At 47.1% G+C, this 25,747-nt stretch overlaps 3 protein-coding genes across 3 annotated transcripts in view; all 3 read right to left on the reverse strand.

Moving 5' to 3' along the window:
- LOC120909614 (zinc finger protein OZF-like) overlaps positions 1 to 25,747 on the reverse strand; it is a 713,034-nt gene that overhangs the window by 292,174 nt on the left and 395,113 nt on the right. The window lies entirely within an intron of this gene.
- Positions 5,441 to 7,058, reverse strand: LOC120909813 (gastrula zinc finger protein XlCGF17.1-like; the record flags this gene model as incomplete). The annotated part of the gene is made up of 2 exons (XM_040321542.1): positions 7,035 to 7,058; positions 5,441 to 6,295 (listed from the first exon to the last, which is right to left on the reverse strand). Coding segments are annotated over exons 1-2 (879 nt in total), but the record flags the coding sequence as incomplete, so codon positions are not given.
- Positions 13,880 to 15,316, reverse strand: LOC120909619 (zinc finger protein 84-like; the record flags this gene model as incomplete). Its single annotated transcript, XM_040321373.1, has 1 exon — positions 13,880 to 15,316. A coding segment is annotated over exon 1 (1,290 nt), but the record flags the coding sequence as incomplete, so codon positions are not given.

Genomic DNA, 25,747 nt, shown 5'->3' on the forward strand with positions numbered 1-25,747 from the left:
TGATTGGAACAGCAAGGCTAAATTTGATGGGCAGCTTTATCTAGCCGTAATGATACATAATCACCTGAAAAATGTCTATTTACAGTCCTGCATTACTAACAGTTTAACTTTTCAGCTTGTTAGCGCCCCCCCAAATTTTTGAGCACCAGCCGCCACTGGTCTAGATACATAAATTGTGTCTGAAGCACAGAGAAGGAAGATTATCCAAGAGAAATACAGGAATACAGGACGGGGAACACAGCTCAGGAAAGTGACCAGGGGATTACAGGCTGATATCACCCAGTCCCCGCCCTACTCTGGACCAATCAGTGAGCAGTATGGGTGGAGGAATGGATTTAGTGTTAATGACCCACCTGTGCTGATCTCTGTAGGAGTGTCCTCCTCTATAAATGTCCCCGTTATTCCATCCTCCTCCATAGACTGCTGATCATCCCTCACATACGTCTCTTCTTCTTCTGATTTCACCTCAAATTCTATATCGATTGGATCTCCACTCTAAACCAAGAGAAGGAGAGAGAATATCATCTGTAAGATATAAGCTTTGTTATTGTGACATCATATAAAAAATCCACACAAGTCCATGTTCTAGATGCTCGGTCCCACCAACCTTGTAACTGTAAGGGATGGTGTGACCCTCCTGTGTGGAATCCCGGGAATACAGAGGATGGGGACATCTCTCTGGTGGGTTCCTGGTATTAGGTGGCTCCATCATATCCTTGTGTCCTTCCGAAAACTCCTTCATCACTCCATACTCCTCATCCTCCTCTTTATACTCTTCTTTAACATCAATATTATCATCCCCGAGGTTTCCACTCTGCATTATATTATAAAACATTTATGGTAACAAACATGATTGTGTATAATGTATAACCATCAGTGATTGTCCCTCATCTACCTGATGATGGTGGGGGATGGTGTGACCTTCCTGTGTGGAATCCCGGGAATACAGAGGACGGGGACATCTCTCTGGTGGGTTTCTGTAGCTGGATGACTCCACCATGGTGTCCTGGTACAGATCTTTGTGTTCTTCCTCCATCACCCCATCCTCATCATCCTCCTCTTTTATCTCTTCTTTAACCTCAACTTTAGGATCTCTCAGGTTTCCACTCTGAATATATAATAAAAATGACATCAATGGTAACAATGCAGATAATGTACAGATCCTAATGATACTATCAGTGATTGTTCCTCACCTACCTGATGATGGTGGGGGATGGTGTGACCTTCCTGTGTGGAATCCCGGGAATACAGAGGACGGGGACATCTCTCTGGTGGGTTCCCATTACTGGATCCATCTGTAGGAAACACACACACTGACTGAATACATTGTTTCTATGTGTTTATCAGATGATGGGGGATCTAGGTGGAGCCTCCGTACTGCTCTCTCCTTTACAATAAAGTCTCCTCTTACCCGGTGATGTGAGGGGCGGCTGATTCTCCATCATGACGTCCTTGTAGAGATCCTTGTGTCCTTCTAAATACTCCCACTCCTCCATGGAGAAATAGACAGTGACATCCTGACACCTTATAGGAACCTGACACACACAATGATACAGTCACCATCCAGATACATCCCTTGTCTGTTACTGGATAATGTCCCAGAATCCTCCTCACCTCTCCTGTCAGCAGCTCGATGATCTCTCTGGTGACTTCTAGAATCTTCTCTATTCTATCAGGGAGGGAGGTGCAAGATGAGGCAGAGTTCAGGGGCGAATCTATAATTGACTGTGATTGGCTTTATACTGGGAAGGGGGGCGGGTTCTAAAGGCCTGCATGGTGAGTAGGGAGGCGGAGCTATGATTTGATTTAATCCGGGGAGGAAGAGGGTACTAAAGGCCTGCATGGGGAGTACGGGGTGGGGTATGGTAGACTGTGAGCTTTATACCGGGGAAGGGGTGGGTACAAAAGGCCGGTACAGGGAGTAGTAAAGCGGGGCTCTGACTGAATATGATAGGCTTTATACTGGGGAGGGGGCGGCTACTAAATGCCAGTACAGGGAGTGGGGAGGCGGGGCTATGACTATGATAGGCTTTATACTGGGGAGGGGGCATATACTAAAGACCTGCATGGGCAGTAGGGGGGCAGGGATAAGATCAACTGGGATTTGCTTTATATCAGGAGGAGTGGGTTCTTAAGGCATGCACAGGGAGTAGTGGGTGGGGCTATGATTGGCTTTATACTGGGGAAGGGGTGAGTACAAAGGGCCGGTAAAGGGAGTAGGGGGCAGGGCTATGATTGACTGTGATGTGCTTTATACTGGGGAGGGGGTGGGTCCTAAAGGCCTGCACAGGGGGTAGTGAGGTGGGGCTATGATTGGCTTTATACTGAGAAGGGGGCAAGTTCTAAAGGCCTGCATGGGGATTAGGGAGGTGGGGCTATCATTGCCTGTGACAGGCTTCTAGCCCTGCCCCCTACTACCATGCTGGCCTTTAGCACCTGCTCCCTCCCCAGTATAAAGCCAATCACAGTCAGTTAAAGCCCGGCCCGGTCCCCCAACTCTCTGTGCTGGCCTTCAGAACCCGCCTCCTCCCCGACATAAACGGTGTTTCTTCTGTAGCTGCCTGTGACAAGTACAGCTGCAGGGGAGACACAGAGAGGGGGAACGGAGCAGCGTTTTGTCTCTTCTGGCTAATTAGTGGAGCCAAAGTGATGAAACATGTTCTGGCACTGGACTCCAGGATTCAGCCCTGATTGGTGGGACACCGGGATTTAAAGCGGTTGTAAACCTGCGATTATTTTTATTTATTTTTTCACTTGAAAGGCAAAAGCCATAATGAGCTAGTATGCACCACATATTAGCTCATTATGAAATACTTACCTCGGAACGAGGTGAGAGGAACTTACCTGGTCCACGCCGAGCGAGATGTCATCTTGACTCGGTGTGTCTTCCGGGTATCACCGCTCCAGCGTTGTGATTGGCTGGAGCGGCGATGACGTCACTCCCGCGCATGCGTGCGGGAGACTTCAATTCGGCAAGATCCGGCGGCTGCCGGTCCTTTAGCCGAGGGTCCCCGCTGCGCATGCGCCGCTGCAATCAGCGGCGCATTGCGGGGGGAATATCTCCTAAACCGTACAGGTTTAGGAGATATTCTTTATACCTACAGGTAAGCCTTATTATAGGCTTACCTGTAGGTAAAAGTCATAAAGTGGGGTTTACAAACACTTTAACCACTTAACAACCGCCTTACGTACAGTAACGGCGGCACTTTAAAGATGGATATCTCGGTAACGGCAGCAGCTGCTGCCACAACCGAGGTATCTATCTTTAGTGCCAACGGTCCTGTAAACGATAACGGCGGTCTCCGCGGCGGATTCGCCGCGAGATCGCCGTTATCGGTGGTGGGAGAGGGCCCCCCCCTCCCGCCGCCGCTTACCGGAGCCGTCGGTAGAGGCGGAGGCGATCGGGACCGTTCGGCAGCTGAGCGGGGTTACGAGTGAAGGGAAAATCTCCTTCACCCGTCCCCATAGCTCTGCTGGGCGGAAGTGAAGTAAAAACGTCAGTCCCGCCCAGCGTCTTAAAGCAACATTTTTTTTTTTTGTCATTTGAAAAAATGACATTTTCAATTTTTTTATTTTTTTTTTGCATTTAAGCCTAAATATGAGATGTGAGGTCTTTTTGACCCCAGATCTCATATTTAAGAGGACCTGTCGTGCTTTTTTCTATTACAAGGGATGTTTACATTCCTTGTAAAAGGAATAAAAGTGATAATTTTTTTATTTTTTTTATTTCAGTGTAAAAAATTATAAAAATAAATAAAAATAAATAAGAAAACAAAAATTTTTTTTTTTTAAAACACCCCGTCCCGACGAGCTCCCGCACAGAAGCGAACTCATACGCATACGGTGTTCAAACCACACAAGTGAGGTATCGCCGCGATCGTTAGAGCGAGAGCAATAATTCTAGCTCTAGACCTACTCTGTAGCTCAAAAAATGCAACCTGTAGAATTTTTTAAACGTCGCCTATCGAGATTTTTAAGGGTAAAAGTTTGACACCATGCCACGAGCGGGCGCAATTTTTAAGCGTGTCATGTTGGGTATCATTTTACTCGGCGTAACATTATCTTTCACAATATATAAAAAAATTGGGCAAAAATTATTGTTGTCTTATTTTTTAATTAAAAAAAATGATTTTTTCCCAAAAAAAGTGCGCTTCTAAGACCGCTGCGCAAATACGGTGTGACAAAAAGTATTGCAATGACTGCCATTTTATTCCCTAGGATGTCTGCTAAAAAAAATATATAATGTTTGGGGGTTCTGATTAATTTTCTAGCAAAAAAAATTTGATTTTTACATGAAGGAGAGAAGTGCCAAAATAGGCCCGGTTGTCAAGTGGTTAATACAAATCCCAGGACGGTAAAAACCAATACAGGGCAGTTGGGAGGTATAATAAAAGTGGTAAATTCCGTTAGTATAGACTGATGAGGTGAGAAGGTCATTGGTCAGAAAGGTGACACATCTCCAAAATGAAGGGGTTAATCTAGGTTTCCACACTATATATGTGTGTATCATCATCTTCTGGAGATAAAAGACATCACAGTGACTATGGAGGAAGAGGACGGACATGACGGGGTTACTGGGTGTAAATAGAAGATAAGATCTTATTACCTCCTCTCCTGCCAGTTCCAGCAATGTCTTCCCTCTATTTCCTCCTGACTCACCTCTCACCCGGAACTTCCTGTCTATACCTGACATCACTTCCTGTCTGTCGTCTATTGAGAGACTTTTTTTCTCAGTAGAAGTGAGATCACCACCTTGTGGAGCCCAGAGAAACTGCAGCCCCGAGAAACGTGTGATTACTGAGAACACGGCCTTGTGCTGTGTGTGTATGTACTGTATATCCTTATAGATGGGGTCATCTCCACTCCCACCAAGGGGGAGAGAAATATATTACTGCCTAGTCTAGCCTTTCTCCGCCAGGGTTCCTCCAAAGTTTTCTAAGGGTTCCTTGAACAATGAACAATTTCACTTTCTTAGTATCAATGATTTCATGACAATGTAAGATAAGCCTAAAGGACCGCCTTTTAAGAGGTGATGTTAACACGTTTCGTCCCAGAAGACGACTTGAGAAAACAGACCTCTTGCAAGAGTTTACACCACAAAATGTACTCAGCCAATGAGAGGGAATGACTCCATTTTTATTTTTCTCCTGCTATCAATGGCCAACACGGTACAACACTTCATCCATGTCTTTGGTGATCTCTGATCTCCTTATGAAGTGTTTCTTACATGATGAAGATCAGCCATGGAGTATATCTGAGGTGTATATCAGGGTGTGCTTCTTCCCCACATGTCCAGCAACATTCATATACAAGACATTTCCCGCACTCACTAATACACCTCAAGGGTTGTGTGGGACCCCTGATGTACGGGAAGACGGGACTTCAGTGAGGAACAATTCCCTCACTCAGGACAGGGAAGCGGCTTCTCCCTCGTGTGCAATCTCTGATGTCTGGAAAGACTGCACTTCTGTGAAAAACATTTCCCGCACTCAGGACAGGAATACGGCTTTTCCCCCGTGTGAGATCTCTGATGCTTGGCAAGTTCTGATTTTTGTACAAAACATTTCCCGCACTCAGGACAGGAATACGGCTTTTCCCCCGTATGAGATCTCTGGTGTTTGACAACTTGTGATTTTTCTACAAAGCCTTTCCCGCACTCAGAACAGGAATACGGCTTCTCACCTGTGTGCAATTTCTGATGTCTGCAGAGATGTGACTTCTCTGAAAAACATTTCCCACACTCAGGACAGGAGTACGGCTTATTCCCTGTGTGCAATCTCTGATGTGTGGAAAGATTGGACTTCTGTGCAAAACATTTTCCGCAAACAGGACAGGAATACAGTTTCTCACCCTTGTGGGATATCTGATGTCTTTGAAGATTGGACTTTTGCGAAAAACATTTCCCGCACTCAGGACAGGAATACGGCTTCTCCCCTGTGTGAGACCTCTTATGTGTGACAAGTTCTGATTTTTGTACAAAACATTTCCCACACTCAGAACAGGAAAACGGCTTCTCAACTGTGTGCAATTTCAGTCTGCAAATATGTGACTTATATGAAAAACATTTCCTGCACTCAAGGCAGGAATGTGGCTTCTCCCCCGTATGCAGTCTCTGATGAGTGTGAAGACTGGACTTCACTGAAAAACATTTCCTGCACTCAGGACAGGAATAAGGCTTTCCCCCCGTGTGGGATCTTTTATGCACAATGAGTCTGGAGTGGAAACGAAAACACTTCCCGCACTCAGTACAGGAAAACCTCTTATCTGTTGGAAGGACGGCACCGTCCCGCACAGTCTGAGGTTCCTCAGCATAAGAGGAATACGATGGTCCGGCACCGTCCCGCACAGTCTGAGGTTCCTCAGGATAAGAGGAATACGATGGTCCGGCACCGTCCCGTACAGTCTGAGGTTCCTCAGGATAAGAGGAATACGATGGTCCGGCACCATCCCACACAGTCTGAGGTTCCTCAGGATAAGAGGAATACGATGGTCCGGCACCGTCCCGCACAGTCTGAGGTTCCTCAGGATAAGAGGAATACGATGGTCCGGCACCGTCCCGCACAGTCTGAGGTTCCTCAGGATAAGAGGAATACGATGGTCCATCTACACTGTGTGGTGCCGGATGGACATTTGAGGTAGTTGGGTTTTCTCCTGGACTATACTGTGTGATGTCCTCATCTTCTACTTTACAGTCTGGAGACAAAGTGAGACAATCCTCTGAGGTTTTCCTCATCTCCCGTCCATCTACTAAAATAGAAATACAAAGATTATTACTAGACATGAGCTGATTGGTTCCCCTAAACCAGTACTCCGCCCACATCAAGCAGCTTTGTCTCTGAGGATCTTACAATTCCCCCCTCAAGGTAACTAGTAAATGGCTCCTCTGATCTCCTACCAGATCATTTCTTTATTCATGGACCTTAGTCAGAGAGTGAGGAAACAACGAGAACTGTCTTTTATAGGAGTGACAGTGATGAGGGGATTATAGGACGAGTGTCCCCACCCCCTCTATCACTCACTGCCATCTTCCCAACACAAGAAGTCCTGCACTTCCTCATTTAGTCCTTGATTTAGTCATGAATAACAGCAGGGCTGAGCCCCACTAGAGGTCAGAGAGTGAGGATGGGGGAGAACAACCAAGATGAAGACTGGACTGATCCTGAAGACTCAAGACACATACCCCAGATGCCTAGGTCAAGCAATGCCTATAGTGAAAATCAACATTTTGCTTCCAGCTGAACCCCAAAATCTATATTAATCCAGATGAGATACATAAATTGTTCTGCAACAAAAAGAAGAAAGATTATCTGAGAGAAATACAGGAATACAGAGGACGGGGACATCTCTCTGGTGGGTTCCCATTACTGGATCCATCAGTAGGAAACACACACACTGACTGAATACATTGTTTCTATGTGTTTATCAGATGATGGGGGATCTAGGTGGAGCCTCCGTACTGCTCTCTCCTTTACAATAAAGTCTCCTCTTACCCGGTGATGTGAGGGGCGGCTGATTGTCCATCATGACGTCCTTGTAGAGATCCTTGTGTCCTTCTAAATACTCCCACTCCTCCATGGAGAAATAGACAGTGACATCCTGACACCTTATAGGAACCTGACACACACAATGATACAGTCACCACCCAGACACACCCCTTGTCTGTTACTGGATAATGTCCCAGAATCCTCCTCACCTCTCCTGTCAGCAGCTCCATCATTTTCTTGGTGACTTCTAGAATCTTCTCCATGTTGTGTCTCTCAGGTTTTAGGGAGTCACATGGAGGCACTGTGATGGTCATATGATCACCTGACTTCACAAGAGGAAATCTCTGTATTGAGGAACCAATAGGAATATCATGTTAGAATCCCAGAATCCTCCTCACCTCTCCGGTCAGGTCTGTGTATTATTAATAGAGATAAGAGTGATGTCATGTGACCTCCCAGAATCCTCCTCACCTCTCTGGTCAGGTCTGTGTTTTATTAATAGAGATAAGAGTGATGTCATGTGACCTCCCAGAATCCTCCTCACCTCTCCGATCAGGTCTGTGTTTTATTAATAGAGATAAGAGTGATGTCATGTGACATCCCAGAATCCTCCTCACCTTTCCGGTCAGGTCTGTGTTTTATTAATAGAGATAAGATTGATGTCATGTGACCTCCCAGAATCCTCCTCACCTCTCCAGTCAGCAGGTAGATGATCTCCAGGGTGAGGTTTAGTATCTTCTCAGTCATGTGACTCCAGTCCTCCTCCATCCTCATTCGTGCCGTCATGTGATCTATACAGGTAAGGAAGAGGACTGATATATATTAGGTTTACCACCTGTCCGGTTTTATCCCAGACAGTCCGGTTTTTGAATGTTCAGGTTTTCATCTTCCTGAGACCCGGACACATTAATCACACCAGACTGCACTGAGAGTGACAAGTCTGCTCCGCCATCTGATGTGTATCCCCTCCCCGACGGCAGTCTGTATCAGCACAGTGGATCAAAGCGGTCTCCTCCTTCTCTGCTCTGTATACAGATACAGCAGATACAACATAAAAAATATGTTGCGTGATTGGGGGGTTAAGAGGATATGTTCTTGGGGGGAGGGGCGGCTTTGGCAGGGGACAGGACTTATGCTAGAAGTGTGGGTTGATTTTGAAATCTGACAACCCTTTATAGCACTAGCCCTCTCCCCCTAAAAGCACCCCCCAGCACATAGCCAACCCCCTTGCACTAGCCCTCTCCCCTCTCAAAGCACCCCCCACCCAGTACATATCTAACCACCCCTTGCACTAGGCTTCTCTCCTTTGAAAGCATCCTCCAGCACATATCCGACCCCCAAGCGCCAAACAACACATATCTGACCCCCCCCCCTTTGCACTAGCCTTCTCCTTTCTTAAAGAGCCCCCCCCCATCTGGCAGTAGCTTACTTCCCTCCCAAAGCACCCCCATCACATATCTGACCCCCCCCCCTGCTAGCTTTAGCTCTCTCCCCTCTCAAAGCATGCCTCTAGCACATATCAGCCCCTCCCCCAGCTGTCTCCCCTCCCAAAGTACATATCTGACCCTGAAGAGGTTAATCTAGGTTTCCACACTATATATGTGTGTATTGTAGCACTACCCCTGTAGGAGCTGCTGGTTTAGATTTGGGCCTTGCACGTTACCTCAACATTTGTCATCTAGGGGAAGAAAGTCTGAAAAACCTCCAATGTCCACACAAGATGTAAAACCTCTAGCTGTCAGGTTTTATTCTCAAAACTTGTGAAGAAGGTAGAAGGATGAAGGGGAAGGTTCAGGTACGTGGTACAGATCAATAGGGAGAAACCTCTTTACTTTAAAGTCATTCACCACTCTCTCTCGAGTGGGTATTGCTCACCCGGATAGACCCCTCTCACCTGGCCTAGCAGCCCGAATGTTGCACGGATCAGTTCGATAACAGTCTCAGCCACAGACTGATTGAGAGCAAACTGAACAGTCCGGAATCCTCTGCCACAGGAGGTAACACCCGAACTTCCCGCTGTACAGTTAAAGAGCCTTTAAGCCGGCGAACTGTAGGACAACTTGAGTCGTGGATCCCTCCTTAATAAGGTCACCAGGCCTATCCCGAGACATAAGCCTTTCGCTTGGTCTCTTCCAGGGCAAGTCCTCCCCCGGTTTCCTTTATTAAGTATACCGTGTTTACCCGAAAATAAGACACGGTCTTATATTTATTTTTCCACCAGAAATCACACTATGGCTTATTTTCGGGGGATGTCTTATTTTTTTTACCGGCAAGTATGGTACAACAGTATGGAGCCGACCTTACCGTATGTATGGGGCTGCCGACACCTCTCCGGTCACTTAGAGATACCGTGGAGCAGATAAGAAGGGCTGCACGACTTCTTTACAGCTCCTGAGCTCCGCACCAGTACAGTACGCCTATCACGACTTGTTTTCCCGCCCGCGCCGCTACGCATACGACACGCCATCGCTACGTCTTATTTTCAGGGATTCGACACGCCATCGCTACGTCTTATTTTCGGGGGGACGTCTTATATTTCGATCTTGCGTCGAAATCCCGCTACGGCTTATTTTCGGAGTACGTCTTATTTTCGGGGAAACACGGTAGTTTCCTTTGCTTAGATGGACAGCTTGGGATCCCTCTTGATTCGTAGGCCCCAGTCAGCATAACTGGGCCTACTGGTAGAGATGCAGCCTCGGGCCAACATGGTCCCGGGGCTGGAAATCACGCAACACATACCTCGTGCCAGGAGAGCCACGAGGTGAAGGACCCCAAAATATGGCATCTGCCCCTTAAGTATCCCTTCCCGCCATGCACAGCAGGGCACCACTCCCACTGGGCTGTTCCCGAGGAAAGATACTCAATAATCTATGGCTTGCCCGTGTTCCAACACTGGCTTGTGGTGGTATCGACACCTACAGGCAACAGTGGGTAAATGCTATCAGGCACAGCCACTGCCAGAACAGAGGCTAATTTAGTATAAATCATCACAGTCTGAGCCACATTATCGGCTCAGACACTCACTAATTTTAACATAGCGCCCAGTCATTTGGGAGCAGGGCACTACAGTATCATCATCATCTGCTGGAGATAAAAGACGTCACAGTGACTATGGAGGAAGAGGACGGACATGACGGGGTTACTGGGTGTAAATAGAAAATAAGATCTTATTACCTCATCTGCTGCCAGTTTCAGCAACGTCTCCTCTCTACTTCCTCCCGACTCACCTCTCACCCGGAACTTCCTGACTTCCATAGAGACTATGGCCCGGATTCACAAAGAGATACGACGGTGGGGCAGATTCATGAACAATGGTGCAGATTTGCACCGGCGTGGCGCATCATTTTTAGACTACACCGGTCCAGCGCGGAGAGGCAGTTAGGTGATTCAAGAAACTTTTTTTGTCTACGATGCCCCAGCGGGGCGGATTTTAGACGGCGTAAGGCAGGGTAAGGCCAAATGGGAGTCACCCTATGCTAATGAAGTGCCGACCGTGGCGCAGGGGTCACGCCGGGGCGCATCTTAGACCGCACACGCTCAGTGACATCCAGGGGTAAATGCCCCAATCTGCACATGCTCAGAACTGCGCCCCAGCGTGATCCCTGAGCTACGCCGACCCACTACCAAAGCCCAGTCCATGAATCAGCCCAGACTTCCGCCCTGCAGGTGCAAATGTACTGAAGCTTTTTTTTTTCTAAGCTAGGTCGTTTGCATTGTGGTGGGGCAGTTATGGCTGATGAGGAATCCTCAGGTCGGCGGATGACCAATTTCAGCCCAGAGGAGAGGGCTGTAATTATTGAGGGCCTCTCCCAACATGGGGACCGCCTCTATGTGTTGTCCAGCAAGTGTTGTTGCTCAGTTCGTTTGTAACGCTGCTGCTTTAGCTGCTCTCCAGCTGACCTCTGCAAGTTTGGTGCAAAGTTACCCCTGCTTTTATGAGGTGTAACTTTGCACCGGAAATTTCAGCTCCGCTCACCGGGAGTAGCCTGCGCCGGTCAAGCTTAAGTTGATGAATCGGCCCAAAAACCTAATTTGCATATTTAAAACACAAAAACCATGGCCGCGCCAGATCCGACCAGCGTAAATCTGCGCCAACGCTGCGCCGGCATGGAAAGGTTACACCGAGGCGATGAAGTCTATTTGGAGGCGTAATCTGGTTCTCTGGGTAAGGCGCAGCGATCCGCCGGCGCAAATCTGCACTTACGCCGTGCATCTACCAAAAAAACGGTGTAAGTGCTTCATGAATCTGGCCCGGTGTATCTCCTGATACACCGTCGTATCTCTGAGTTCTGCCGGTCGTATCTATGCGACTGATTCATAGAATCAGTTACGCATAGATATCCTTAAGATCCGACAGGTGTAACTGTGTTACACCGTCGGATCTTAGGCTGCAATTCCAGGCCGGCCGCTAGGTGTCGTTTCGGTTTATTTACGCGACAAATATGCAAATGAGGAGATACGCCGATTCAGAAACGAACGACCGCCCGGCGCTTTTTTTTTACGTCGTTTGCGTTCGGCTTTTTCCGGCGCATAGTTAGCCCTGGGTCTATGAGGCGCAGCCAATGTTAAGTATGGCCGTCGTTCCCGCGTCGCGATTTAAAAATTTTACGTCGTTTGCGTAACTCGTCCGTGAATGGGGCTGGACGCCATTTACGTTCACGTCGAAACCAATAAATTCCTTGCAACGTCATTTAGCGCAATGCACGCTGGGTAAATTTGCGGACGGCGCATGCGCTGTTCAATCGGCGCGGGAACGCGCCTGATTTGAATAGTACACTCCCCCTAGCCGTGGAATGTGAATTCCGCCGCGGCATATACGATACGCCGCCGCAAGTTTTGAGGTAAGTGCTTTGTGAATTACCCACTTGCCTCAAAAACTTGCAGCGGCGGATCTTAAATCAGATAGGTTAGCGGATCTTTAGATCCTCGTAACCTATGTGAATCTGGCCCAATGGCCCGGATTCACAAAGCACTTGCGCCGACGTATAGATACGCAGCGTAAGTGCAAATATGCGCCGTCGTATCTGTGCGCCGGACCCACAAACTAAGATACGCCTAAAAACAGGCTTCAACCCACCGACGTAACTTGCCTACGCCGGCGTAGTGTAGGCGCACATTTAGGCTGGACGCTCCCATTGTTTAGCCATTCAAATATACAAATGAGGGAAATACGGCGATTCACGAACATAAGTGCGCCCGACGCAGGCTACGCGATGTGCGCGTAAGTTGTACGTCCGGCGTAAAGTTAAGCCCCATAAAGCAGGTGTAACTCAGCAGCAGACATGCAAAGGTTACAGCGTAACTAATGTGCCATCTCCATTACGAAAGCTAGTTTTACCAGACCGAGCGCTTCCGTCTCGTACTTGATACAGAGCATGCGTGGAATTTTGTGCGTCGGAATTGTCCACACACCATCGGAAATTTACGAGAACGCATTTTGTTGTCGGAAAATTTGTAAACCAGCTTTCAAATTGTTGTTGTCAGAAATTCCCACAGCAAATGCCCGATGGGGCCTACACACGGTTGGAATTTCCGACCAAAATCTCCCATCGAACCTACTGAAGTGTATTGTTATTGCACCAGCACACACAATTTTTTTTTTTTCCATTTAATAAATGTTTTATTATAATTTTATTGATAACAAGATTGCAGTCATAAAATCAGGGAACAGTAAAGGAAAAAATCAGATTGGTCAGGGAAATGACTTGTCTGGATTGTGGAGGCGGAGTCGTAATTTGTTTACAATACAATACACAACGTGTTACATGATTATTAGAACAACGTATTGTAGAAAAGATCACACCATCTCCAGGGCCTCTGCTTTCAGAAAATACACATTTGGGGGTTTTACCTAATCTTTAGGCCTAAAAACATGTATTTATAACAGGGGTGCAAAAACAGCTCTGGTAGTGAAAGGGTATATTTTTCTCCTGCTATCAATGGCCAACACGGTACAACACTTCATCCATGTCTTTGATGATCTCTGATCTCCTAATGAACTGTTTCTTATGATGTTGCCTTTTTATTTAAAACGTTTTATTATCCCCACAAGCGTGTGGCCCCCTTTCTCAATACTATGTTTCAATGGGAGAAACATTTACCAACCTAACCTCTAGATGGCACTGTTGTATCATTCATTCCATAGGACATCTTTGTCAAGAGGTCAAGCTACGGTTGAGGTCTATGAACCGTTTCTTACATGATGAAGATCAGCCATGGAGTATATCTGAGGTGTATATCAGGGTGTGCTTCTTCCCCACATGTCCAGCAAACATTCATATACGAGACATATCCCGCACTCACTAATACACCTCAAGGGTTGTGTGGGACCCCTGATGTACAGGAAGACCGGACTTCAGTGAGGAACAACTCCCTCACTCAGGACAGGGAAGTGACTTCTCCCCTGTGTGAGATCTCTGATGTACGTAAAGACTGGACTTCACTGAAAAACATTTTCCGCACTCAGGACAGGAATACGGCTTCTCCCCCGTATGCGATCTCTGATGTATGTAAAGATTGGACTTCCTTGAAAAACATTTCCCGCACTCAGGACAGGAATACGGCTTCTCACCCGTGTGCAATGTCTGATGTCTGGCAAGTTCTGATTTTCGTGTAAAACACGTCCCGCACTCACGGCAGGAATACGGCTTCTCGCCCGTGTGAGACTTCTGATGTCTGTAAAGACTGGATCGATTTGAAAACCGTGTCCCGCACTCACGACAGGAATATGGCTTCTCACCTGTGTGCGAACTCTGATGCTCATAAAGGCAGGACTTTTCTGAAAAACATTTTCCGCACTCAAGACAAGAAAGTGGCTTCTCTCCTGTGTGCAATCTCTGATGTCTGTCAAGACTGGACTTCTCTGAAAAACATTTCCCGCACTCAGGGCAGGAATACTGCTTCTCCCCTGTGTGAGATTTCTGATGTCTGTAAAGATGTGAATTCCTTGCAAAACACTTCCCGCACTCAGGACAAGAATACGGCTTCTCACCTGTGTGCAATCTCTGATGTCTGTTATGAGAGGACTTGTCTGAAAAACATTTCCCGCACTCAGAACAAAAATATGGTTTTTCTCCCGTGTGAGACCTTTGATGTATGACAAGTTGTGCTTTTGTTATAAAACATTTCCCGCACTCAGAACAGGAATACGGCTTCTCACCCGTGTGAGACATCTGATGTTTGACAAGCTCTGACTTTTGTGCACAACACATCCCGCACTCAGAACAAGAATATAGCTTCTGACTCGTGTGCAATCTCTGATGTCTGTAAAGACTGGACCTGTTTGAAAAACTTGTTGCGCACTCATGACAGGAAAATGGCTTCTCCCCCGTGTGCGATCTCTGATGATTATAAAGACTCGACTTCTCTGAAAAACATTTTCCGCACTCGAGACAGGAAAGGGACTTTTCACCCGTGTGCAATCTTTGATGCCTGTAAAGACTAGCCTTCAATGGAAAACATTTTCCGCATTCAGGACAGGAATGCGGCTTCTCCCCCGTATGCAATATCTTATGTCTATAAAGATGTGACTTCATTGAAAAACATTTTCCGCACTCAGGACAGGAATGCGGCTTCTCCCCTGTGTGAGATATCTGATGTCTGACGAGCTGGGATTTTCCTACAAAACTTTTCCCGCACTCAGGGCAGGGATGTGGCTTCTCACCTGTGTGAGATCTTATATGCATGAGAAGACCAGATTTAAAACGGAAACGCTTCCCGCACTCAGTACAGGAAAATGTCTTATCTTTTGAAAGTTTGGCACCGTCCCGCACAGTCTGAGGTTCCTCAGGATAAGAGGAATACGATGGTCCGGCACCGTCCCGCACAGTCTGAGGTTCCTCAGGATAAGAGGAATACGATGGTCCGGCACCGTCCCGCACAGTCTGAGGTTCCTCAGGATAAGAGGAATACGATGGTCCGGCACCGTCCCGCACAGTCTGAGGTTCCTCAGGATAAGAGAAATACGATGGTCCGGCACCGTCCCTCACAGTCTGAGGTTCCTCAGGATAAGAGGAATACGATGGTCCGGCACCGTCCCGCACAGTCTGAGGATCCTCAGGATAAGAGGAATACGATGGTCCGGCACCGACCCGCACAGTCTGAGGCTCCTCAGGATAAGAGGAATACGATGGTCCGGCACCGTCCCGCACAGTCTGAGGTTCCTCAGGATAAGAGGAATACGATGGTCCATCTACACTGTGTGGTGCCGGATGGACATTTGAGGTAGTCGGGTTTTCTCCTGGACTATACTGTGTGATGTCCTCATCTTCTACTTTACAGTCTGGAGACAAAGTGAGACAATCCTCTGAGGTTTTCCTCATCTCCCGTCCATCTACTAAAATAGAAATACAAAGATTATTACTAGACATGAGCTGATTGGTTCCCCTATACCAGGACTCCGCCCACATCAGGCAGCTTTGTCTCTGAGGATCTTAGTCAGAGAGTGAGGAAACAACGAGAACTGTCTTTTATAGGAGTGACAGTGATGAGGGGATTATAGGACCAGGGTCCCCTCCCCCTCTATCACTCATTGCCATCTTCCCAACACAAGAAGTCCTGCACTTCCTTATTTAGTCCATGATTTCGTCATGAATAACAGAGGGGCTGTGCCCCACCAGAGGTCAGAGTGCGAGGATGGGAGAGAACAACCCAGATGAAGACTGGACTGATCCTGAAGACCTCCATCATTGGGTTATTGACTCCTCCCTCATTATCACTTTCTGTTTAAGATTTCAAAGTTTGAAGATGTTATCACATTATTATCAACATGTAAAAGTCTGTGCTCCAATCGTATCATCCGATATAAAGAGTCCAGCTGGTAGGAAATGGGTGTAACAAAAGAAAATACATATTATGTGTATATATAGCAGTGGGTATAGGGGAGAGAGCAGAGTCAGGAGTAGGGATGAGCCAGATGTTCAAGTCGAACATAAGTTCGACTCGAACTTTGGGTGTTCCCCGAATAGCGAACAATTTGGGATGTTTGCAGCAAATTCAAACACCCTTTAGAAGTCTATAGGAGAAATCAAAAGTGCTAATTTTGAAGGATTATATGCAAGTTATCGTCATAAAAAGTGTTTGGGGACCCGGGTCCTGCCCCAGGGGACATGTATCAATGCAAAAAAAAAAGTTTTCAAAACTGCATTTTTTTCGGGAGCAGTGATTTTAATAATGCTTTAAGTGAAACAATAAAAGTGAAATATTCCTTTAAATTTCGTACTGGGGGGGGGGGGGGGGGGTGGGTGTATAATATGCCTGTGACAACCCTGCCTTGTACCTTGATTTCAGCTGAACCTTGAACTATTTGCTCCTCCCACGAACTTCCTGATATAAGCCATGTCTCTGCACTTCCTCCTTACCAGAATATTGTGATATCTCCAGCCTGTATCTCGCTCCTGTCTTCCCTGCTGCCGTCCATATTTTCTACTGCTCATTATCGACCCTTGGCTTGTTCCTCGACTACGATTCTGCCTGATCCCAACCTGCAAATACTCGTTACCGACCTTTTGGCTTTTTTACTTAGACTCCGCACCTCAGGTGAGCCTGTGTCATCTGCCAGGCCTGTGTACCTATCTTGCTGGTCAATGGTAGTCCTGCAACTGCTGTAGCAATTGGTCTTCGAGCCTGACCCCTGATCGTGACACAGGCTGATATCACCCACAGTCCCCACCCTACTCTGGACCAATCAGTGAGCAGTATGGGTGGAGGAATGGATTTAGTGTTAATGACCCACCTGTGCTGATCTCTGTAGGAGTGTCCTCCTCTATAAATGTCCCCGTTATTCCATCCTCCTCCATAGACTGCTGATCATCCCTCACATACGTCTCTTCTTCTTCTGATTTCACCTCAAATTCTATATCGATTGGATCTCCACTCTAAACCAATAAAATGAGAGAGAATATCATCTGTAAAATAAGAGCTTTAATATTGTGACATCACATAATAACATCTACACATCATCTCCATAAATATTCTAGATGCTCTGTCCCACCAACCTTGCAACAGTGAGGGATGGAGTGACCTTCCTGTGTGGAATCCCGGGAATACAGAGGACGAGGACATCTCTCTGGTGGGTTCCTGGTATTAGGTGGCTCTATCATATCGTTGTGTCCTTCTGAAAACTTCATCACTCCATACTCCTCATTCTCTTTTTTAAGTTCTTCTTTAACATCAATATTATCATCCCCGAGGTTTCCACTCTGCAACATAGTATAAAACATTCATTGTAACAAACATGATTGTGTATAAATCATAACCAACAATAGTTTTCAAACATCTACCTGATGATGGTGGGGGATGGTGTGACCTTCCTGTGTGGAATCCCGGGAATACAGAGGACGGGGACATCTCTCTGGTGGGTTTCTATAGCTGGATGACTCCTCCATGGTGTCCTTGTACAGATCGTTGTGTCCTTTTGGAAACTCCTCCATCACCCCATCCTCATCCATCTTAATCTCTTCTCTAACCTCAACTTTAGGATCTCTCAGGTTTCCACTCTGAATATAGAATAAAAATGACATCAATGCAGATAATGTACAGATACTAATGATACCATCAGTGATTGTTCCTCATCTACCTGATGATGGTGGGGGATGGTGTGACCTTCCTGTGTGGAATCCCGGGAATACAGAGGACGGGGACATCTCGCTGGTGGGTTCCTGGTATTAGGTGGCTCCCTTATGACATCCATTAGTCCTCCTGAAAACCCCTTCATCACACCATACTCCTCATCCTCCTCTTTATACTCTTCTTTAGGAACAATATTATCATGTCTGAGGTTTCCACTCTGGAATGCATCGCAAAACATTTATAGTAACAAACATGCTTGTGTATAAATCATAACTACCAATAATTGCTACTCATCTACCTGATGATGGTGGGGGATGGTGTGACCTTCCTGTGGGGAATCCCGGGAATACAGAGGACGGGGACATCTCTCTGGGGGGTTCCCATTACTGGATCCATCTGTAGGAAACACACACACTGACTGAATACATTGTTTCTATGTGTTTATCAGATCATGGGGGATCTAGGTGGAGCCTCCGTACTGCTCTCTCCTTTACAATAAAGTCTCCTCTTACCCGGTGATGTGAGGGGCGGCTGATTGTCCATCATGACATCCTTCCCGGCACCGCTCACCTCTCCTGTCAGCAGCTCGATGATCTCTCTGGTGACTTCTAGAATCTTCTTTGTATTTCTCTATTCTATCAGGGAGGGAGGTGGAGGCAATGTGATGGTCATATGATCTCCAGACTTCAACGGAGGAAAACTCTAGATATGAACACAAATAGTAATATCAAACTACATTCCCAGAATCCTCCTCACCTGACTCATTCATTTGAGCATTGGAACAAAAAGGAAAATAGCTGATGGAGGGACATTGGGAGGAGGAGCTGCGAGTTCAGAGTGACTCTGAACTCTCCATCATTTACTACTGCCCTCTCCGATATTACTGACTCCTGAGCCCTCCATAACTTACTTCTGACCTCTGAACACTCCATTACATACTACTGACTTCTGAACTCTCCTATACATACTACTGACCTCTGAACTCTCCATTACATACTACTGACCTCTGAACTCTCCGTAATGTACTACTGATCTTGGAACTCTTCATTACTTACTATTGACCTCTAAGGATGAGCTCCAGCGTGTTCGCATAGTACACGTGCAGAGCCTGCCAGGAAGTCTGCACGGCAATGTGCTAATCACAGCCAGGGAAACATTTCCCGGTGCTCGGCTGCAGAGATCGGGAAATGTCTCCCTGGCTGTGATTAGCGCAGCGCCGTGCAGACTTCCTGGTGGGCTCTGCACGTGTACTATGAAAACATGCTGGAGCTCATCCTTACTGACCTCTAAACCCTGCATAACTTACTACTAACCTCTGAACTCTCCGTTCTTTACTACTGACCTCTGAACTCTCTGAAACTTACTACTGACCTCTGAACACTCCATTACATACTACTGACCTCTGAACTCTTCGATATTATTACTGACCTCTGAACTCTCCATAATGTACTACTGACCTTGGAACTCTCCATTACTTACTACTAACCTCTAAACCCTGCATAACTTACTGCTGACCTCTGAACTTCGTTACTACTAACCTCTGAACTCACCATTACTTACTACTGACCTCTGAACTCTTCAGTACTTACTGCTGACCTCTAAACTCTCTTATTACTGACTTCTGAATCACTTACAATAGCATTCAGACGTGAGTAGTGACACAGAGTTCAGAAGGTCAGTGCAAAGTGAAGCAGAAGTCAGAGGTCATTAGTGACACAGAGTACAAAGGTATGTGACCATCTGTCTCACCTCTGCACTGCTAATCTCGGTTTTCCTTCCCCCTCAACTCCGAACAATACTCCGGGTATTGCAGCTCCAGCTCTTCTTCCCTTTCTCATATTCCCTGGTCCAGTAGGCCTGCACAGGAAGGAGGGCTATGCTTGACTATGGTTGACTTATAGCTCCACCCCACTACTGCCATACCAGACTTTAGTACCTGCCCCCTCCCCAGTACAGAGCCAATCATAGCTCTACCTCACTACTACCTGTGGCAGACTTTAGTATCCGCCTCCTCCCCAGTATAAAGCCAATACCTTAGATTGTAAGCTTCTTGAGGGTAGGGACCGATGTGAATGTACAATGTATATGTAAAAGTGCTGCGTAAATTGACGGCGATATATAGGTACCTAAATAATAATAATAATCACAGTCAATCAAAGCCCCGCCTCCCTGTGCGGGTCTTTAGAACCCACCCCCTCCATGATATAAAGCCAATTACAGTCAATCATAGGACCGCTGGCCTTTTGTACTCACCCCCTCCCAAGTAAAAGCCAATCACAGTCAATTATAGCCCCACCTCCCTTCTTCCTGTGTGGGTCTTTAGAACCCGCCCCCTCCCCAGTATAAAGCCAATTGCAGTCAATCATAGCCCCGCTACCCTTTTGTACCCACCCCCTCCCAAGTATAAAGCCAATCACAGTCAATCATAGCCCCGCCTCCCTGTGCGGCCCTTTAGAACCCACCCCCTCCATGATATAAAGCCAATTACAGTCAATCATAGCCCAGCTGCCCTTTTGTACCCACCCCCTCCCAAGTAAAATCCAATCACAGTCAATTAAAGCCCCACCTCCCTTTGCCCTGTGCGGGTCTTTAGTACCCGCCATCTCCTTGGTATTAAGCCAAACACAGTCAATCATAGCTTCGCCTACCTACTACCTGTGCAGGCCTTTAGTACCCGTCCCCTTCCCAGCATAAAGTCAATCATAGCTCCGCCTCCATACTACCTGTGCAGGCCTTTAGTACCCGCCCCCTTCCCAGTATAAAGCCAATCACAGTCAATCATAGCTCCGCCTCCCTACTACCTGTGCAGGCCTTTAGTACCCGCCACCTCCTTGGTATAAAGCCAATCGCAGTCAATCATAGCTCCGCCTCCCTACTACCTGTGCAGGCCTTTAGTACCCGCCCCCTTCCCAGTATAAAGCCAATCACAGTCAATCATAGCTCCGCCTCCCTACTACCTGTGCAGGCCTTTAGTACCCGCCCCCTTCCCAGTATAAAGCCAATCACAGTCAATCATAGCTCCGCCTCCCTACTACCTGTGCAGGCCTTTAGTACCCGCCCCCTTCCCAGTATAAAGCCAATCACAGTCAATCATAGCTCCGCCTCCCTACTACCTGTGCAGGCCTTTAGTACCCGCCAGGCCTTTAGTACCCGACCCCTTCCCAGTATAAAGCCAATCACAGTCAATCATAGCTCCGCCTCCCTACTACCTGTGTAGGCCTTTAGTACCCGCCCCCTTCCCAGTATAAAGCCAATCACAGTCAATCATAGCTCCGCCTCCCTACTACCTGTGCAGGCCTTTAGTACCCGCCCCCTCCCCAGTATAAAGCCAATCAGAGCTCCGCCTCCCTACTACCTGTGCAGGCCTTTAGTACCCGCCACCTCCTTGGTATAAAGCCAATCGCAGTCTGTCATAGCTCCGCCTCCCTACTACCTGTGCAGGCCTTTAGTACCCGCCCCCTTCCCAGTATAAAGCCAATCGCAGTCAATCATAGCTCCGCCTCCCTACTACCTGTGCAGGCCTTTATTACCCCACCCCCTTCTTAGTATAAAGGCAATCATAGCTCCGCCTCCCTACTACTTGTGCAGGCATTTAGTACCTGCACAAGGTATAAATCCAATCACAGTCTATTATAGCCCCGCCTTCCTATGCCCTGTGCTGTCCTTTAGTACCCGCCCCCTCCCCGGCATAAACAGTGTTTTCCCCTGTAGCTGCCAGTGACAAGCACAGCTGCAGGGAAGACACGTAGAGGGGGGAACGGAACAGTGTTTCACCCCTTTGGGCTAATTAATGAAGTCCAGAGAGGGAACGTGTTCTGGTGCTGGGCACTCAGCCCTGATTGGTGGGACACTGGGAGTTAATCCAAATCTCTGGACGGTTGGGAGGTGTGATAATAATAGTCATATAATCCGTTAGTATAGACTGATGAGGTGAGAAGGTGATTGGGGGGAAAGGTGACACATCTCCAAAATGAAGAGAATGTTCCGGCCCGGTAAGTGGGGGAATGTTCTGACCCTGAAGGGGTTATTCTACATTTCCACACTATATATGTGTGTATCATCATCTGCTGGAGATAAAAGTGACTATGGAGGAAGAGGACGGACATGACGAGGGGGCTTACTGTGTGTAAATAGAAGATAATATCCTATTACCTCATTTTCGGCCTCTTCCAGCAACGTCTTCTCTCTACTTCCTCCCGACTCGCCCTCTCACCCGGAACTTCCTGTCTGTACCTGACATCACTTCCTGTCTTCCATAGAGACTTCCTGTCTATGGAGTTGATGTAATGGGCCAGATTCACAAAGAGATACGACGGTGTATCTCCAGATACACCGTCGTATCTCTGACTTACACTGGTCTTATCTATGCGCCTGATTCATAGAATCACATACGCATAGATATGGCTGAGATCCGACAGTGTTACACTGTGTTACACTGTCGGATCTTATTTTCAATTTGAAAATGGCGCCGGGGGCGTTCCCGCTGATTTACGTTGAATAATATGTAAATCAGCGAGATACGCGAATTCACGAACGTACGCGGACCCGACGCAGTGTTCTTACGATGGGCCAGATTCACGTAGATCAGCGGATCTATAGATCCGCTCGATCTACGTGATTTAAGATCCGCTCCCGCAAGTTTGAGAGGCAAGTGGCTAATTCACAAACCACTTACCTCCAAACTTGCGGCGGCGGATCCTAAATCCCCCGGCGGAATTCAAATTCCGCGGCTAGGGGGAGTGTACTATTTAAATCAGGCGCGTTCCCGCGCCGATTTAAATGCGCATGCGCCGTCCGGGGAATTTCCCGGCGTGCATTGCTCCCACTGACGTCGCTAGGACGTCAGTGGTTTTGACGCTTACGTAAACGACGTCCATCCGTATTCTAGAACGACTTACGCAAACGACGTTAAAAAATTCAAATTCGACGCGGGAACGCCGGCTATACTTAACATTGGCTGCGCCTGATAAAAGCAGGGGTAAGTATACGACGGGTACGCCGCTACGGAAACATCGTAAGAAGACTGCGTCGGGTCCGCGTACGTTCGTGAATTTGCGTATCTCGCTGATTTACATATTATTCAAGGTAAATCAGCGGGAACGCCCCCGGCGCCATTTTTAAATTGAAAATAAGATTCGACAGTGTAACACATTGTAACACTGTCGGATCTAAGCCCTATCTATGCGTATCTGATTCTATGAATCAGGCGCATAGATAGGACCAGTGTAAGTCAGAGATACGATGGTGTATCTGTAGATACACCATCGTATCTCTTTGTGAATCTGGCCCGATGTTTCCGTAGCGGCTTTCCCGGCGTATACTTACCCCTGCTTCTATGAGGCGCAGCCAATGTTAAGTATAGCCGCCGTTCCCGCGTCGAATTAAAAAATTTTAACGTCGTTTGCGTAAGTCGTTCTCGAATACGGATGGACGTCGTTTACGTAAGCGTCGAAACCACTGACGTCCTAGCGACGTCAGTGGGAGCAATGCACGCCGGGAAATTCCGCGGACGGCGCATGCTCATTTAAATCGGCGCGGGAACGCGCCTGATTTAAATAGTACACTCCCCCTAGCCGCGGAATTTGAATTCCGCCGGGGGATTTAGGATCCGCCGCCGCAAGTTTGGAGGTAAGTGGTTTGTGAATTACCCACTTGCCTCTCAAACTTGCGGGAGCGGATCTTAAATCACGTAGATCGAGCGGATCTAAAGATCCGCTGAGCTACGTGAATCTGGCCCAATATCTCCATCTTGTGGAGCTCAGAGGGGGAAAAAAAAATGTCAATAGGAAGAGATCTGCTTTAAAAAAAAAAACTGCAAAGGTAATAGATGCTAATAGGCTGCAGGAGATCTGCTGAACAATAGAATAATAGAACTAACAAATCTGCACCCCTATAGACATCTGATAGGAGATACAATCTCAGGTCTCAGTGGTGATTGGAGCCCAGAGAGGGACTCTGGAGTAAAACCTAAACATCCAACACACCCCCCTCTGGGGTCACCTCCCTCTGGGGTCACCTCCATCTGGGGTCACCTCCCTCTGGGGTCACCTCCGCTCACATCTCCTCCCCCTCCCATCCACAGGATGTACACTTTATATACCAGAAAAAAGAAATAGATGCTAATAGTCTGCAGGAGATCTGCTGAACAATAGAATAATAGAACTAACAAATCTGCACCCCTATAGACATCTGATAGGAGATACAATCTCAGGTCTCAGTGGTGATTGGAGCCCAAAGGGGGACTCTGGAGTAAAACCTGAACATCCAACGCACCTCCCTCTGGGGTCACCTCCCTCTGGGGTCACCTCCCTCTGGGGTCACCTCCGCTCACATCTCCTCCCCCTCCCCCACAGGATGTACACTTTATATACCAGAAAAAAAGAAATAGATGCTAATAGTCTGCAGGAGATCTGCTGAAAAAAAAACACAGAAAAGAAATAGATGTTAACAGGATGCAGGAGAGCCGCTATAAAAAGAAAATAGACGCTAATAGGATGCAGGAGATCTGCTGAAAAATGAAATAGATGCTAATAGGACGTCCACCACACCTCCCTCTGTGGGCACCTCAGGTCAGATCTTCTCCCCTCCCCCACCCATCCACGGGATGTACACTTCTTTTTTCCCCAGCAGATCTCCTGCATCCTGTTAGCATCCATTTCCCTTTCCACTGACTTCCCTGCATCCTGTTATCAGGTATTTCCTCACAGATCTCCTGCATCCTGTTAGCAGCTATTTCCTTTTTTCAGCAGATCTCCTGCATCCTGTTAGCATGTATATCTCTTTTCAGTGGATCTCCTGTGTCCTGTTAGCAGCTATTTCTATTTCCCCACAGATCTTCTGCAGTCTATTAGCATTTATTTCCTTTTTTTTGTGGATCTCCTGCATCCTGTTAGCATCTATTTCAATTTTACAGCAGATCACCTGCATCATGTTATCAGCTATTTCCATTTCTCCACAAATCTCCTGCAGTCTATTAGCATCTATGTTCTTTTTTTTCAGCGGATCTCCTGCATCCTGTTGACAGCTATTTCTTTCTTTCAGCGGATCTCCTGCATCCTGTTGACAGCTATTTCTTTCTTTCAGCGGATCTCCTGCATCCTGTTAGCAGCTATTTCCTTGTTTCAGCAGATCTCCTGTATTCTGTTAGCATCTATATCTCTTTTCAGCGGATCTCCTGTGTCCTGTTTGCAGTAGATCTGTGGGGAAATAGAAATAGCTGCTAAGAGGATGCAGAAGATCCGCTGAAAAGAGATATACATGCTAAGAGAATACAGGAGATCTGCTGAAACAAGGAAATAGCTGCAAACGGGATGCAGAAGATCCGCAAAAAAAGAAAAGAAAAAAAATAGCTGCTAACAGGATGCAGGTAATCCTATGGAAAAGAAAATAGCTGCTAATAAACTGCGCTCTATGCATTATGAACTCCTGACCCCTGTGCTGTGTGTTTTGAACTCCTGACCCCTGCGCTTTGTGTGTTATATACTGTTAACCACTGCTCTCTGTGCATTTTGAACTCCTGACCCCTGCGCACTGTGTTTTGAACTCCTGACCCCTGCGCAATGTTTTTTGAACACCTGACCCCTGTGTGTTATGAACTCCTGACCCCTGCGCCGTGTGTGTTTTGAACTCCTGACCCCTGTGTTCTGTTTTTTGAACTCCTGACCTCTGTGCTCTGTGTGTTATGAACTCCTGAC

Source organism: Rana temporaria, chromosome 8 (assembly GCF_905171775.1).
Source record: "Rana temporaria chromosome 8, aRanTem1.1, whole genome shotgun sequence".
In the NCBI taxonomy this organism is placed as follows: domain Eukaryota; kingdom Metazoa; phylum Chordata; class Amphibia; order Anura; family Ranidae; genus Rana; species Rana temporaria.